This window comes from Pleurodeles waltl, chromosome 1_2, assembly GCF_031143425.1.
Source record: "Pleurodeles waltl isolate 20211129_DDA chromosome 1_2, aPleWal1.hap1.20221129, whole genome shotgun sequence".
Taxonomy (NCBI): domain Eukaryota; kingdom Metazoa; phylum Chordata; class Amphibia; order Caudata; family Salamandridae; genus Pleurodeles; species Pleurodeles waltl.
This window is the reverse complement of record NC_090437.1, coordinates 342522086-342538740: the sequence shown is the minus strand read 5'-3', so window position 1 is coordinate 342538740 and position 16655 is coordinate 342522086. Positions and strand designations below refer to the sequence as shown.

The 16655-nt window shown below is 43.8% G+C and overlaps 1 protein-coding gene across 1 annotated transcript in view; it reads left to right on the top strand.

Moving 5' to 3' along the window:
* CNTLN (centlein) overlaps positions 1-16655 on the top strand; it is a 1263565-nt gene that overhangs the window by 1126765 nt on the left and 120145 nt on the right. Inside the window, exon 25 of the mRNA XM_069239496.1 lies at positions 12088-12276. Coding sequence (XP_069095597.1) covers positions 12088-12276 — 189 coding nt within the window. The remainder of the gene's footprint in view (positions 1-12087; positions 12277-16655) is intronic.

The following is a 16655-nucleotide window of genomic DNA, read 5'->3' as shown; positions in this document are numbered from 1 at the left end:
AGTGCCCTAGTTGGCATGGTTACCTCCCCCACCTTTTGCCAGATATTGATGCCTACTTGACTGAGAGTGTGCTGGGATCCAACTAAGCGGGCCACAGCACAAGTGTTCTTTCCCAAAAACAGAACCATTGTTTCCACAGTTGGCACACCCTGGCACACAGTTAAGTCCCTTGTAAAATGTACCGATAGTACCAAGGGCCCTGTGACCAGGGAAGGTCCCCAAGTGCTGCAGCATGTATTATGCCACCCAGGGGTACCCCTCACCAAGCACATGCACACTTTGTCTGCAGCTTCTGTGTACTGGTAGGGATAAAACGTATAAGTCGACATACCACCCCTCTCAGAGTACCATGCCCACAAACTACTGCATGTGGCATAGGTACGTCACCTCTCTAGCAGGCCTTCCACGCGAAGGAAGGGTGTACTATACCACAGGGGAGGTCATAGCTGCATGGGCAATTGCCCCTTCAGTATCTAAGCCCATTCTTAGATATTGTAAGTGCAGTGTGGCCATATTGAGTATATGGGTTGGGAGTTAGTCATTAGGAACTCCACAGCTCCATAATGGCTTCACTGAATACTGGGACGTTTGGTATCAAACTTCTCAGCACAATAAAACCACACTGATGCCAGTGTTGAAATATACCAAATCAATCAACAGTGCCAGGTCAGAGTTCTTCCCCTCCTCCCCTAAAGGTGTACCATAATCGTCATTATTTCCTTTTAACTATGGTTACACCAGGTTCCCTGCCATAGCCACCTGCTCCGATTGTTGATGCTGCAGTAACCTCCACCGCCATCCCTGCTAACTCAGTCATTTTGCCCCTCTTCCAATCGCTCCACTTGGTTTGTCCCAGGCAACCTGTGACCCCCCTGCTGGCTTTCATGTCCACCTTTTCTGCAAGTACCCACTTTGTTGTGCCCCTATACCACAATGCAGCAGGGGGCCCTATTTATATGACCCCTAGGAGGCAGTGTAGCAGCCCCTCATCTATGGTAATGCCAGTTACCGTGTTCAGTGGCGGGACCAAAAAGCGCACACCCTGGAACATGTCCTGGCCAGATGCAAGAAGTAGGCACCATCCTCCCCACATCTCAGACAATTTTCATCTGTACATCCTACATAGCTTGACAAGGTGAAGTATGTATGGTGAATATAGTTGAAATGTCAGTTTGAACCTGGCATTACATGAGACTCCTCACTATTGCACAAGGCTTTCGCCGGCTCTCCATCTGGCGGGGGCTTCAAGGTCCTCCCCCATGAATGCCGGGCATTGACTTTGATAGTCACTCTGTTACACTTAAGGGCCTTATAGGAATAGGGAAAACAGATGTTGCACTGTCCCAGCCTGTCCCATTCCCTGTAGCGTCTGTCTTTAGTGGTGTATCTGGGAATCCTTTCCAAATGTCCCTTGCTGTGATTGCTATCTTTGCGTATTGTAGGAACTAACCACCCCCTGCAGAAAACAACTCTTGAGCCTCTGCAAATCTAAGGAACTGCTCCCCGTGTATAAGCGTCCAATTGTTTCATTTGCACTGCACTGCGCAATCCACATATCTGCGCTGATATGACTAAAAGGCAACGTGTCCACACAACCAGCTGCTGAGCAAAAAGGTGTTTCTTTAACATTCTACACAGCTCTCCCTCCCAGATCTCCGCAACCTGGCAAACCGTATACAGGATGTGGCCTTCCACCCTCGAACCTCTCATACGTGATTCCAGCAGTGGAAAGGCCCAGGAGGTGCCCCTCTGCAAGCGTTTCTCCCAGTTATCTTCCCATGCCACCCAGTGTGCCGCATGTTGTAACTTGATGGCATAGTAATTAAGCGCAAGATCGAGTAGGCCCATGCAACCCTCCTCCAAATCCAAATTAAGAAGTGGTAGCCTCACCACTCCTTTTCCATGACCATACCAAGAAGACCAAGAGGCTGCCTAGTGTCATAAAGAAGTCATGTGGCAACTTGTACAGCAAGTTCTAAATTATGTTAAGGCTGTGGGACAGGAACACCAACTTCCTGCCACCACTATGCAACAGTGGCAATGTGTTCAGAATTGGGTCAACCTTCTCAACACACTCAGCAGCTGTTTAACATTATAACACTGCTGCTCCTCCAGTGTGTGTGGGCACCCATAATGTCCAAGTATCTGAAGGTGCGGGTTTTCCACCGCAGCTCCAGCTTGGGTTGGTCACCCTCGGGGGTATCGCAAAACGCCCTCAGCGGGAACAGTAACAACTTTTGTCGATTAATCTGCAGCCCGGCCATTTTCCAAAATCTTTTCTGATTGTGTCAAGCATCCTCTGTTTGCAGTAAATAAAAAAGCACATCATCCACGTACAGAGATACAGAGAACCGAGTGAGTCCCCGCATGTGATACCGAAGGCAACCATGTCCCTGCAAAGCTTCACAGCCACAGTCTCAAGCACCAGGGCGAACAACAGCGGGGATAGTGGGCAACCATGCCGCATTGCCTGTTGTACCTCCCAGTCCTCAGATACTATCCCACTATTCCGCACTTTAGCCTCACCCACATTCAAAAGTTAGGCCAGTCGAGGGTATCAAATGCTTTTGTGGTATCTACAGGGGCTAAAACCAATTCCTCCGGGAGTGTTGTACTGAGTGCAAGACATGGGCAATGCTTCCCAAGTTCATAGCAGTGCTGCAGCCAGGCATGAAGCTGCACTGGTCCTCGTGTAGCAGTGTCCCCTCCACCCCATGTAGACGCTCTGCTAAAAGTTTGTATACCTTTGCATCTACATTGAGCATGGTGAGGGATTTATATGTGGATGAGTTCATCTCAACCTCTCCCCCAACCCGGGCTTGAACACCATACAAATCAGTCCTTCTTGCAGGGTGGGGAATAGAATCCCATTCTCCCATGCCTCCCTAAACGCTTTCAGGAATGGTTCTGCCAACTGCTGCAACGGTCTGGTAAAGTTCCAAAGGGAAGCCATAATCTCCTGGTGCATTACCTCTGTTCATCTTCCCCAGTGTCTCCTTTACTTCTGCTAAACTCCGCCTGTAGCTCATCTTTGAGTGTAGGCGTCAGCACAGGAAGGCCCACCCCATCAACTGAGTTCAGATCTGCATGGTCACCCCCCCCACCCTGTACAGCTCCCTCAAGTGGTCTCCGAGAGTATTAATAAAAGAGAGCTGCGATACCAGGACAACCCCATCAGGGCGCCTCAATGCCATTATTGGGATCCTGTTCGTTTTTTGTTTTTTTGTTTTAAGTAACCAGACAAGACGTTTGCCAGGGTTATCTCCTTTGCGGTGCAACTGCTGCCTATGTTCCTGGGGTGTGTGTCTGTCCAGTCCCATGTATCTCCCAGCTGTCGCTTAAGTTCTGGTAGGATTACCCCTGCAAATCTGTCTCTTGCCTCTGCCTGCTTGCAATTGTTTTCCCCGCAAGGACTCCCAGCTTGCCCTCCAATTGTTTTTGGAGGCCATATAACTTGCTCAGACAAGCCCCCCTTGTAGCAGTTTTCGTTGCCTCCCACTCTGTGCCTCTGCTAACTGTGTAACCCTAGTTACCTGATAGGTATTCCGTCAGAGTCTCACCCAGCATTTGTTTGCATTGATCATCAAGCAGGGCAGTGGCTGGCAATCTCCAGCAGAGAGGTCCACTGCGCATGTTGGCTCTGCCCAACATTAATATTAAAAGCCAAGTGGTTTGACAAATATCGTCTGAATATGTGGCTGATTGTACAGCTGCACTCATCTCTGCAGTCCCCAACGCACCGTCCAATCTATGTTCGTGACATGTATGACAGCGACAAGAATATTCCCTCTTGGTTGGGTTCATTGCCCTTCAGATGTCCTTACACCTCACAATTTTACATTGCGGATCGCACCATGTCCGTCTTAACAGGTTTGGTGGAGGGTCTCGAGCAGCCTGTTCATATCTTCATCTAACACACAATTGAAGTCTCCAACCCACACAGCCACACGCTCCTTCAATAGTGTTTGCATGACCACATAAACATCTCTATCATCCACATTAGCAGGGTACACATTTAGAAGACATATTTCTGTGACATCTTGCATCCTCTGCACCACAACTTACCGACCACTGGGGTAGGTTTCTGAGTAGGTTAACTTAAAAGGGACTCCTGGTGCCACCCAGATTCCTGTAGGAAAACAATACTGATCCTATGGTGCATCAAATAAGACAGCACTCTGTCTTTTCATGTATTCTCCCAGGCCCTTGACTTTCCAAGTGATCCCTCCATATGTCTACATTTTTTTACTGTGTGGAAAGCCCCCACATTGGGCTCCATCACCCTCCCCACAGGGAAAGGGCGTCTATCCTTCCAGGTCTTACCACAATTTGCACCTCTGTTATTAGTGAACAATCTGAGTGCCACTTTAGGCTGTCCAAAATCACAAGAAAGGTTAACAACCAATCCACCCTCTGTCCCTTACTCCCTCCCTGGGTAAACACTAATCCTCAGTAACAAAACATTGTGTTTGTCCATCCTTAAGCGTTAGATCAAATGCTCTAACCCACCCACTCTTGTCCTCAGTGGTCCTGCTGCTCCTAGAGCGGGGGGGGGGGGGGCGCGAGAACCACATAAACCACAAGGCTAATCCCCACAATGTGCAGCAACGAGGTATACCTCGCAGCCCCTAGCCCTGCTGGGGCAGAACACTGCATGAGGCCTTCCTCCGGCTACCCTAATAAGCCCTGTGTTGTATTCCTGTTGAGACCCCAATGTACGTTATGTTTCAGGTCATGCCATCCAATACAGTAGGAGCACCCTGAGCACTCTTTGCATGCCGGTTGCCATCATGATCTTCCCAAGCCACCTGTCAGAAAGCACCTACACTGTAGTCCCCCCCCCCCCCCTCAAGCCCCACCACTTGGCAATCCAAACAATGTATGTTTCCCAATGTCCTTTTAAGAAGAGAGAGGGTCATGCAGTTTCCACGGCTTGGATCAACATATTCCTCCTGTTCCCCGGTCTGTGTACCTTCATCCTGTGCCACAACTTTGGTGTGAGCCTTGTCCCAGACATTGACAATTCCTGGGACAGTCCACCAACGGCACTCCTGACCCTCGCATGTCTCCTCACCCGTCCAGTCCTCAGGACCCTTCTGTCACATTGTGGAACTTTGTTCCACTGTTCTAGCCATGCGCACACAGCATACAGTTTCTCAAAGAAATTTGCTTTACCATTGGATATCACCTGGAGCCGTGCAGGGAACATCAACATGTAACATAAGTTCATGGCTATTGTTTTTCACTTAACACCCAGAAAATATTTTCTTCGGGATTGCACTTTGCAGGTATAATCTGGGAAGACTGCATTGATGTGGTTCTCATAGTGTATTTCTCCTGCTTCACAAGCAGCTCCAGCTCTGAGGATACAGTCTCGGCCTCGATAATTAAAAATCCGTGCAATCAGGACTCTCGGGGTGGGAGGAGCCCGCAGCGGAAGTCTTGTGGTTACGCCGCAGTGTGCTCTTTCCACAGCTAGGCCCCAGTGCTCTCTTTCCATGACAAACATATGTGACATTCCCTTCGTCAGCAAGGTGTGTGTGATCCAGTCCTTTAGAAAGCATTTGTTTGAGTCGCTCTCCACTCTTTCAGGGAAACTCGCAAAATAGTGTTGTTCGGGCACAACCAGCCCTCAGCATCTTCTGCTCTAGTCTCCAGGATTTTTGTAGTCACCAAGAAATGGGACACCTGCTCCTTAAGTGTCCCCATAAGTTCCCCATATTGTTGAGGGAACGTTCCACAGTAGTCACCCTGTCTGCCACTTTGCGAAGATCAGGAGGCCCACCTGGATCGTAAGTGAATCAATCTCCCCGTCCAGGGCTGTGCGAAAGCCCGGTATAACCTCCAGGATGACAGTTCAAGATGGTTCCTCTTTATGTTCTTATATATATCTCCACCAGCTACTAGAACAATCCCATCCTATGAATAGTTAAAAAGATAGTTGATGAATCTGCTATTTTAGGTCTACTTCCCACAGTGAAGGGTCTATGGCAGGATGATGCACTCATCTAGGCAGGTTTTACATCTCGGTTTAATAATGCTCAACTTCATGTAAATATGACTGTCTGTCCGCTGGTATATTAATGCATAACTCCCTTTCACCTTTTCTGCCACTGCAGACTCTCAGATTGAACGTAGTAAACAAAATGAAATAGATTATTAATAAATATTATACGTTTATCTCTTGTACACATTTTAGGATTACCTCCCCACTCTCCTTCAACCCTTCCTTTTGCTTTTAGTGAGGTATGTTTTTTTTCTCTTTTTAGGTCTTGTAACTACATTATGATACAGAGTTGCTCTAAACGTCATTTTTAAGTGCTCTGTATCGCGTTAGGTTTTGTTGGTGCTATTTAAAGCTGCTGATAAGTAATTTAAATCCATCTAACCTATTAGCCTAGTTTGAAACATCTAGCTCTGTGTAGTTTGTAGCTGTAAAAAAGTAAGCTCTTAGAGCAATGTATGTCCCGTGCTCTCAGCTCTTTCTTCTCAATTTGCTGGGGAATTCTCCTGGATAGGATATGGAATCCACACTTTAACCACTGGTATATATTTTAGCATCACCGGGGACAAAAATGTGGAATCCTGTAGTTTCACATTTTAGGACTGAAAACGTTAATAGGCCTCCCAATAAATGAAGGTGAGACCGTACAAAGTAGCAGAGAAGAGGAATAAAGATGAAAAGATTGTTCTGGGTGGAGTTGGTCTCTTAGTAGTGTCAGGGACAAGGAGATACTGTCAGTACAATTATTTCTTTGATAGCTGGCTAGCCCTTTTTTACTCCATAATACAACAATGCTTGTGATGGAGCGGATATAAATTGTTATCGTTTGATTGCATTATTTTGCCTGTCAAGAAATTATGGATTGCAAATGTTTTAAGACAGTGCCCTTGATCTTTGTATTTGGATTGCTTATGTAGCACAAGTTATTGTGTAACAAATCATCCCTGAATGATTACAAAATGCACAGTTAGATTTTAGAGAAAGACCATAGGTAAATCCATATAAAGTAATTACAGCCAGGGGATTAACTGTATAGAAGCATTATGTGAAAATGGTAATTTTATATATTGGTAAGAGTGCTACTATTTTAACCTTGTTGATTTTTTAAATAACATTTTTCCACTGCTGAGCAAAATATTTTCTACTCACTTCAGCCACAGCGTGGATAATGTAGTAATTTCTTCCACCCATCGCCCTCAGATGGCATTATCTCACTTGCGAGGTTTACCGTCAAACAGTCACAGTTACATTTTGTGATAGTTTGTGCAAGGACCTGGTGGCTCAATAAGCCCATGCAACTTCTTTTCCATCCTCTTACTAGGTCAAGGTTTTAGCCCTCTCATTGGATCGCCATGTATTTAAAAGAACCAATACCTTCAACTCTTGTCTTAAATTGCTTTTTTTGACTGTCACCTGTTGTGAGGTAGGAAGAGTTGTACTTTTCATTAGGTTTGTGTGCACTATACATTTCTCAAACAAATAATGTTTAATTTTCTCGCTAGTCCTTTTTTAGACAGAGGTAGCACTCTCATGTGGGTAGTCATTAAAGAAACTGTTGGTCAGTAGGGTACTAGCACTATGGTAGATTAAGGCATCTTACTGCCAGCATTATTGAGATGGACCTAGATTGAAGCCTGGGAATAACATTAAATCAGGTTACTTCGGCTGGCTGTCAATCTACGAAAAAACTTCCCAGTAATCGGCATATACTAGATTGCCCATGTTGCCTTCCTTGCAGTCACTGTCTGCTTGACCACACTCCAATAATTATTTAGAGTGAAATGCCATGTTCACTGTTAGCTTGATCTGTAACTGAGCTATAATCCGTCAAAATTTGTTTCAGTTGGGTCAAACAGATGGAGAAAGCAGATGTTTTCAAACATGAAAATAATTTGCATTGTTTGACTGTAAAAGGGTGGTCATATAGTCTATTGTGCCTTGTCAGATTTCGGAATTTGTGCTTCTCCTTTCATTCTTTACACCTGTTTTACCACTATAGATGTGCTACAAAATGAGAACTTAAAGAAAAGTTTTGCTTCTAGGTTGAAGAATCTGCCTTGTCAAAGGGAAAATAATCTTAACGCTTTCACATATATGACAAAATTGGTGTTGGCTGTCAGATAAAGTTCTTTGTTTTACTGCATGCAGTAATAAAGTTTAATTTTGTAAAACAAAAAAGCAGTTTGGGCTCATGTGAAACATGCCGTTGCAGATTGACATTTTGGATCATCACTTAAAATGTATGCCATGCACATCTGCCTTTTTAGAAAGATGCCGAATCTGGTTTGGTAAAGATATCTTGGTGACATTCACAAAGCTAACCTAGGAATGCATACCGCCTGTTGCTTACCACTTGCCTAGTGGTTTGTAATTGACATATTCTGTTTATTTTCTGGCTTCATTTGCTTTAGGTTTTCCAGCTTGAGTTCGCCCATCCCGTTGCCCAAACCTTGTTTACTGTATTCTTCCACGAACTCCCTTTCTGTAAACAGGCCTTTAAATCTTATTCTAATCTTGTCGCATTTGCTGTGCATTCAAAGACAGAGGTCAAATGTCAGCAGGCTCTGTCTTCCAAGGAGCTTGGTGTTTATTTTTATTTCTCTGACTTTAAAGTGGGAGAATTTGTGCTGAATGGAAATCCTGCAGACTACCTATGTAACAGGAGAGGGCGTAGGATTTTTTTCTAGCTCACAGCAAAAAAAAGAAAAATAGACTGTGCTGATGTTACAGAATATGTCAGAATTAGTACAAATGAAGCACTTTTTTTTATCATTCTGAACTGTAGTGGAAACAAATATTTAAATATGATCAAAGCACATTAATGCACTAGGTAATGACATTTGCACACATTGTTTGTGTGCAGTAAAACTGTATTTTGGTGCAAATCAAATAGTCATTTCAATTGAAAATGTGTTGTCTGTAATGGCAGTGTGCTACCATACCATGTATACTCCACACTACGCCAGTCCAATTTATGCCTTTCCATTCTATGCCACGCCACTCCATTCTACAACACACCACTGTACAGCATGCCATTCCACTCTATGCACTCCACGACATGCTAGTCTACATCACTCCAATCTCCCCCACCCCAACTCCAGTTTACTCCACTCCACTCAATTTAGCCTGCTCCACACCAGTCTACCACACTCAAATCTACACCACTGTGCTCCAGTTTACTAGTTACCCCACTCCACTCCTGGGTACCCCAGTCCAGTCCAACCCACTCCATTCTAATTTACCCCTCTCCAGTTTAACCCACTCCAGTCTAATCTACCCCACTCCCGTCTACTCTACCCCACTCCCGTCTACTCCACTCTAATCTACCCCATTTCAATTTACCCCACTCCACTCCAATTTATCCAACTCCTCTCCACTCTAATCTACCCCCACTCCAATTTATCCAACTCAACGCCAATGTACCCCACTCCAGCATAATCTATCATCTATCCTATCATACTCCAACCCACCTAATCTACCCCACCCCACTCCACGCCAGTCTATCCCACTCCATGCCAATCTATCCCACTCCACTCTACCACACTCCACTCTACCCAAATCTGCTCCTCTCCACTTCACTCCAATCTAACCCACTCCGCCCAACCAAACTCCACCCCAATCTACCCTACTCCCTACATCACCCCATCTACTCCATTCCAATCTACTCCAGTCGCTCTATCCCAGTCTACCCCACTTCACCCCACCACAATCTCCCCACCCACCCTTCCCCACTCCAGTCCACCTTGCTCCACTCCAATCTATCCCAATCCATTTCAATCTGTCATACTCTAATCAACCCAATGAACCCTTCTCCACCCCACCCTAATCTAACCCACTCCACTCCAATTGGCCCCACTCTTCTCCAGTCTATCCTAAATCCACTCCAATCTAACCAACTCCACTCCACTCCAATTTAACCCATTCCACTCTACCCCATCTACCCCACTCCAGTCCACCCCACTCCTCTGTACCCCAGTCTACTGCACTGCATTCTACTCTATCCAGTCTTCCCTACTCCACTCAATACTACCATGTTACTTAAATCTACCCCACCCCAATCCAGTTTAACCCACTCCACCCAATGCACCCCACTCCAGTGTATCCTACTTCACCCCAAACTGCCCTACTCCAATCTACACAATCCAATCCACCCTACTCAAATCTCTACCCTTTCTAATCTACCCCTCTCCAATCCACTCCTCTACACTCAGATCTACCCTACTCCAATCTACTTCTTTCCACTCTAATCTCAATTTTTCTCCAGTCTACCCCACTCCAGCTACCCCACTGCACTCTACCCCAATCCAATCCACTGCACTCCACTCTTCTCCAGTCTACCCCACTCCACTCCAGTCTACCCCAATATATCCCACTCCAGACTTCCCCACTTCACCCCAATCTACCCCACTGTACCCCAATCTATTCCACTCCAATCTACTCCCCTCCACTCCAGTCTACCACACTCCATTCTACTCTACCCTGCTGCACTTAACTCCATGCTACCACATGCCTCTCAAATTTACCACTACCCAGTCCAGCCTAACCCACTTCACCCCAATTCGTCCCACTTCAATCTACTCTACTAACTCCACCCCAAAGTACCCTACTCCAATCCGCTCAACTCTAATCTCTATCCTTTCCAATCTACCCCACTCCACTCCTCTTCACTCCAATCTAATCCACTCCAGCCTACCCCACTCCAGTCTACCCAAATCCACTGCACCCACCCTTCCCCAATCTTCCCCACTCCACCCCAACATATCCCACTCCAATCTACCCTCAATTCATTCCATTCTACCCTACTATAATCCACCCAATCTACCCCACTCCAGTCTACTCCACTCTAATATACCAACTCCACTCCAGTTTACTCCACTTCACCCCTAATCTACCCCACTCCAGTCTACCCCAATCTATTCCACTCCAGTCTACCCCACTCCACCTCACTCTTCCCTAATCTACCCCACTACTCAGCACTCCCCTTACCCCATTCTATCACCCACACTACTCCAACCTACCCCTCTCTCAATCTACCTCACTTTCTTCCAATGCTCCCCACTCCAAACTACCCAAATCTACCCTCACTTCCTTTAATTCTACCCTACTATAATCCACCCAATCTACCCCACTCCAGTGTACCCCATTGCACTCCAATCTACCTGACTGCTCTAGTCTAGCCCACTCCACTCCAGTCTACCCTAATCCACCCCTCTGCACTCTACCCAATATATCCCAGTCCACTCTACCCCAATATATCCCACTGCACTCTATCTCAATCTGCCCTAATCTACCATACTCCTATCTACCCCATTCCACTCTACTCCAATCTACTGCACCCCACTCCACTACAGTATACCATACTCCACCCCAATCTACCCAGTTCAACCTACTTCACTCCAATCACGCTAATATACCCAACTCCTCCCACTGTAATCCACTCCATTCTACCCACTCTACCCCTACTCCACTCTAAACCAATCTACCCCACTCGACTCTACCCCCAGTCTACCCCCATTCCACTGTACACCAATCTACCCCACCCCGCACCACTAACTTTTAGCTGTGCTAAGCAGCAGCCCCAGTGCGCTACGACATGGCTAAAACACATTACCAGAGCCAATTGCTCTCACATAGGCAAGACCCATTGGCTCTGCCAACGCCTGTTTCTAGTGCCTGCCCAATCACGGTGGTCTGAAATAATTTGTGGTTGCGGTAGAGCCATGCTGCAGATGCAGTGATCTCTTAGGAATTGTTAGTATATCAAATGGCCTTCTTTGATTGACTTTGCATGCTTATTTTTGGGATCAGAGGAATTAATAAAAAAATATTTTATTTGAACTGGCCATGAATTCAAAGGAACGACAGTTGCTATTTCACTTAAACAAAAGTAAAATGAGCAGCATGATGCCTTCCAAGAAGCTACAGCATTCTCCTCTTTTGTTCATTTTCTTCTTTTACCATATTGTGAATAGTTCTGAATGCAATATTTTGGAAGTTTAACACTTTTATTGTATTGTCATTCCTTGTACATTTTCTTTTCGCCACTGATTACAAAAATGATTAACTTTTTTTTCACTTTGCAGGCTTTAGCCAAGGCTTTGCAGTTGAATATTCAGGAGATGAAACGTCAGATCAGACAAGCCAAAAAACGACAACACTGTTGCACAGGGATTTCAAAAGAGTCTGTCAATAGAGCACAGTCCTTGGCAGCCTCCATCCTAAATATTTCTCAGACTGATCTAGAACAAATATTGGACACAGAAGATGAAGAGGTAAGAACATCTGGCTAGTCATGTTCTTGCTTTGCTTTCCGCTCCAGCATTAAAGTGTGAAGCCCTCTGTGCTGGAGTCCTTCTCCATCCCCTCCCCACTCCCACCGCCCAAAAGACGAGTGCAGTACATCAGTGGTAGCTGATAGTAGAGCTGTAGAGTATTCACTATCCTAAATAATGAATGAAGGAAATGATCGTTCCTGAAGAGAACTAAGTCATTTGTTTCCTCTCAGTGTTGAATTGGAGTGCACACTGTCTCGTGAGACCACACTGTCTGCATCTGAATTCTTTTTGGCTGCCACTGTTGTTTTATCATCTTAAATATAATTGTATAATGTTACAATTATTATTTTTGTTATACTGACAGCAATCAATTCCACTGTGACTTCTTTATAGTTTTAGTTGGTATTGTTTTTAAAAAAAATTCTAGGTAGCAATTGGCATTGCGTTTTTGCTTCTAACTCCACTTATTAAATTTGTAAACGTTTAGCAAGCGAGCATCGGCCCAGTTAGTTAAAAAAGTCAGTAGGGCATATATTGAACGCTGAGAAAGAGTACATTAGTAGTTTTGAGTCTGCAGTGCCAGGGTTCTGAAAGTGGCAGCTATGCCGTCCTTAGGGAGGAGGGATGTACAGCAGTAGGCTGGTCAAATGCGTTTGGCCTTCTGGGTGGAAAACTGCAAACGCCTCCATGGTTCAGTCCCTTTGTTATGCCCTTCATACGTACCAGTCGTTTCCCTGTTTAGAGCTGACATTCTTGTCCTAAAGAATCTGAGGGGTCTTGTTGTGAATTCAGTGGAGAAAGTGTTTTGAGGTTGATAGATTTTAGTCCACGAATGACTCTTTATTCTTCATAGTGAGCTCTTGGAGACCGCAAATGAGGCCATGTACTTGCAAAGAGAATTAGTGACTGGTTAGTGTAACATAGTTTATTGTGACTCTCAGATGCCTGGTCCACGGCATGATGATACACTCATCCAAACGTGGTGTACATCGAGGTTGAATGATGCTAGTATTCTTGGAAGGGACAGATCTGTCTTAATGTTGTCACTGATGGTAAAGGGATGACAACAAAGTTAAGCTTTGTTTTCTCAGTGTTGTTGTGCTAGAATGATGATTACACTATCAGCTATGCAGCAGAGTCTTTAAAGAGTGATTTTTGAGTCCAGGCCTCCAAATATGTAAAGGAGTGATGGATGAATACTGCTGCGCCTCCTGACTTCACCGTGCTCCATAGGATGTTCAGAATGAAGGTCATACGTTTAATGTGTTTTCTCAAGTTCTAAAGGGTAGTAAAGAATATTGGGTAGTTCCCACGTGAATTTAATCTATTAGGGATAATAGTAGTTTAGCAAGAAAGCACTTCTGGAAATGTGGTGTACTACTACCTGTGCTTGTGAGTACTAAAAGGAATGTAGTTACTAGTACTCACAAGGTTACTGTGTGTATGGGGTTTCATAGAGCGCAAAACTAGCTACAAAGCATCAACACTGTTGATAGGAGAGTGTGACTGATTTGCATAAGCCCAAAGGCATGTCCTCTGCCACCATGATCCGTTTTGAGTCCGCAGTGATGGAGGCAATCTGAGTTCACAGTTTAAGATTCCAAGGAAATTATGGTTGTAAACCAATACATTGATGGTGTTTATAGCAACTGCAACAAATTGGAAACGGGAAGACCAAGGAATGGTAGGTTTGGACAGATTAAGACTGCACAATAGACAGAATGTGACATAGGACAAAAAATGCGTGAGCTATGAATTAGTTTATTTGACCATGCATTTAAGCATAGAGCATATAGGCTAAGCATCATTAAGAGGGGGAGTTTTTACTTAGTACTCTTAGGGTACTGGAGCTCAGAAAAGTTTGAGGAGAAATTTGCTTTTGAATGGTTTATAATTGTAATAATTAATTGAAAGTTCATTCTGTTAGCGGTAACGGGCCTCCTTCACATCCCCCTGCATGAAAGTGATAGGACATATGGCATGTATGATGTTTGTTTTTTCCTTGTGTTAAAAGCACGGGTATTGATGTGTTGTGTCGATGGCATCCCTATGAGGACACAGTGACACATTCCATTAAGCTTTTCTCTTGCAGAGTCTCTAGTCGGTTTTGTAGGGTGGAGGGAATAGGCATGAGCTCTGCTGGAGAACAATCCCTTTAGCTATCTTTCTTGCATAGCCTTTAACATGTTAGCTTTTTATGTGTGAGAAGACATACTATACTACGGTCTGAAAATCCTTAAGCAGTCCTAAAAATTTCGGGATGTTCTTGTGCGGCTTCTTTCCTCGTATTCCTCACCTTAAAAATGTTCTTCCATGTATCGGGTAGCTCCGACCACCATACATGATGACATGGGATTATTTTAGGTGCAATGTGGCATGTCGACAATAAGTCTTGTATTTCCATACCCCACTGACACAGGTCTGGCGCTCTCTCGATGCTTCACTGATGAAATACCACACCATTTTGAGAGCAACAAGATCACACGTCTGCTCCAACAGTCTGAGAGTTTAAACCCTCTCTCAAATGCGCGATGTCGTCCTTGTTGGATTTACAGGACGTCAGCATTTTATATTAATTCTTGGAACATGGTGCTGTGGGCTGTGGTTGGTTTGCTTTGATGTAAGCATTGACACTGTTGGCCTGTCATAACAGGACACCTTATCCTATACAGATGAGCACTTAAGCAAACTATTAGAAAGATCATTGACACCACAGGCAAAAAAAGGCGGCAATGTTAAGAAACAAAAAGAATCTCAAAGACCAGTTAAGGACAAAAACATGTGAGGACAGCGAAAGAATGGAGGTACTGCCTTCAAGTGAGAAGCATACCAGTTATATGTATAGAAGATCCAAGATACAGAATCTATGTCAGCTGCGTTTATATTGACTACTCAAGAAACAGGGATAATACTGTCAATCGAGACAGCTGAATAAATTAGCAAAAAGGAACTGGAAGGATTTACATATTCGTTGAAGAAATTGGCAAACATATAGATGCATCAGAAAGGTGCAAATCTCCTAGACCAGTTGGAGAAACAAATCTTGTATTTCACTATCATTAAACAGACCTAACAAATAAAAACAAAACACAGAATAACATTTCAAACTTTACAAATGAGGAAACCTACCCATATTTGAAAAGAGTATTATGATGAACTCAAAAACCCAAGTGTGCTACAAGAAACGTTGCAGATATGGTATTTAAGTTTCTTAGAGACCTCATCCAGTAAATCCAGTGAGAATAGTACAAAACTGTACTGGCTGGCCAAATCAAAAACCCTTCGAAAAATGCACCTTTTTTCCTTTTTTTTTTTTTTTTTTTTTAAAGGTAAGAGGGTCAATAAACAAAGAGAGATACATAAAGCCCACACTAAGCCAGACACACTGAAGCTAAACCACAATGAAACTAGCAGAAAATAATTTACTTGAACCCAGTAGACAATTTGTCAAGCAAGCAGCTCAACCCAGAACAAACCAAACTATTACCAGAAGGACTCTCGTTCATCTCTGCTAAAAACTCAGACACAATCTATTTTGAACTTGTGGTTTTGTTATTTTTCTGCAAAATACACTTTGGAATCCTCTTCAACATCCAGTAAGAAATTTTCAGCCCAGATGCTGCATGAGGACATAACTTCTACTTTCCACCCACTGACTCTGTACCACCTGACATTTCAGTCATCAAAAAACTGTCCTTCGAAAAAAATAGACAAAACATTAACAACCAGAAAAGAAATGTAAATGAATCATAACAAAGAACTGTCACATATTGAACACACTAGAACAGCGGTTCTGTGAAACAGTACTCAAACATACAGAAAAAAAGTATTAATCCATCAAATAAACACATTATTATACATTTTATTTAATTCACAAACCTGTATAAAAATAAAAATAAAAAAATTATTTGAAAGTTTGAGCATTTCAAAATTTGATTGTTTCTCTTAAAGACAAAAGTGATATGTTAGACCCAAGCACATCAGTTTGTCTTTTTTGCTCCTAATGTTTGGTCTTTTTTTTGTCCACACATACCAGTTTTTCAATTGAGGCCACCGTTCCACTATACAAAATTACTTTTGCTGTACTTGCTCTGCTCCCACAGATTAAGCTAAGGATGCCAACTTAATTTTAACCTTCAAATGTAAATTTCTTTAAGTGTGCAGAGACTTATAATATTTTCAATTTCCGATTTTCTTCTTATGCACTTTATTATAATCTGCTAATATTATTTGATTTTCCAAAGAGTCGCAGGCTCAGGGAGTGTCACAGACCCTATGTTAAAAATCACTACAATTGAGCACCCTCTAATAATCCCAGTTTTTACACTTTGAGTTCAACAGGAGAAAGCAGCTTATACCAATAGAATAAAACTCTA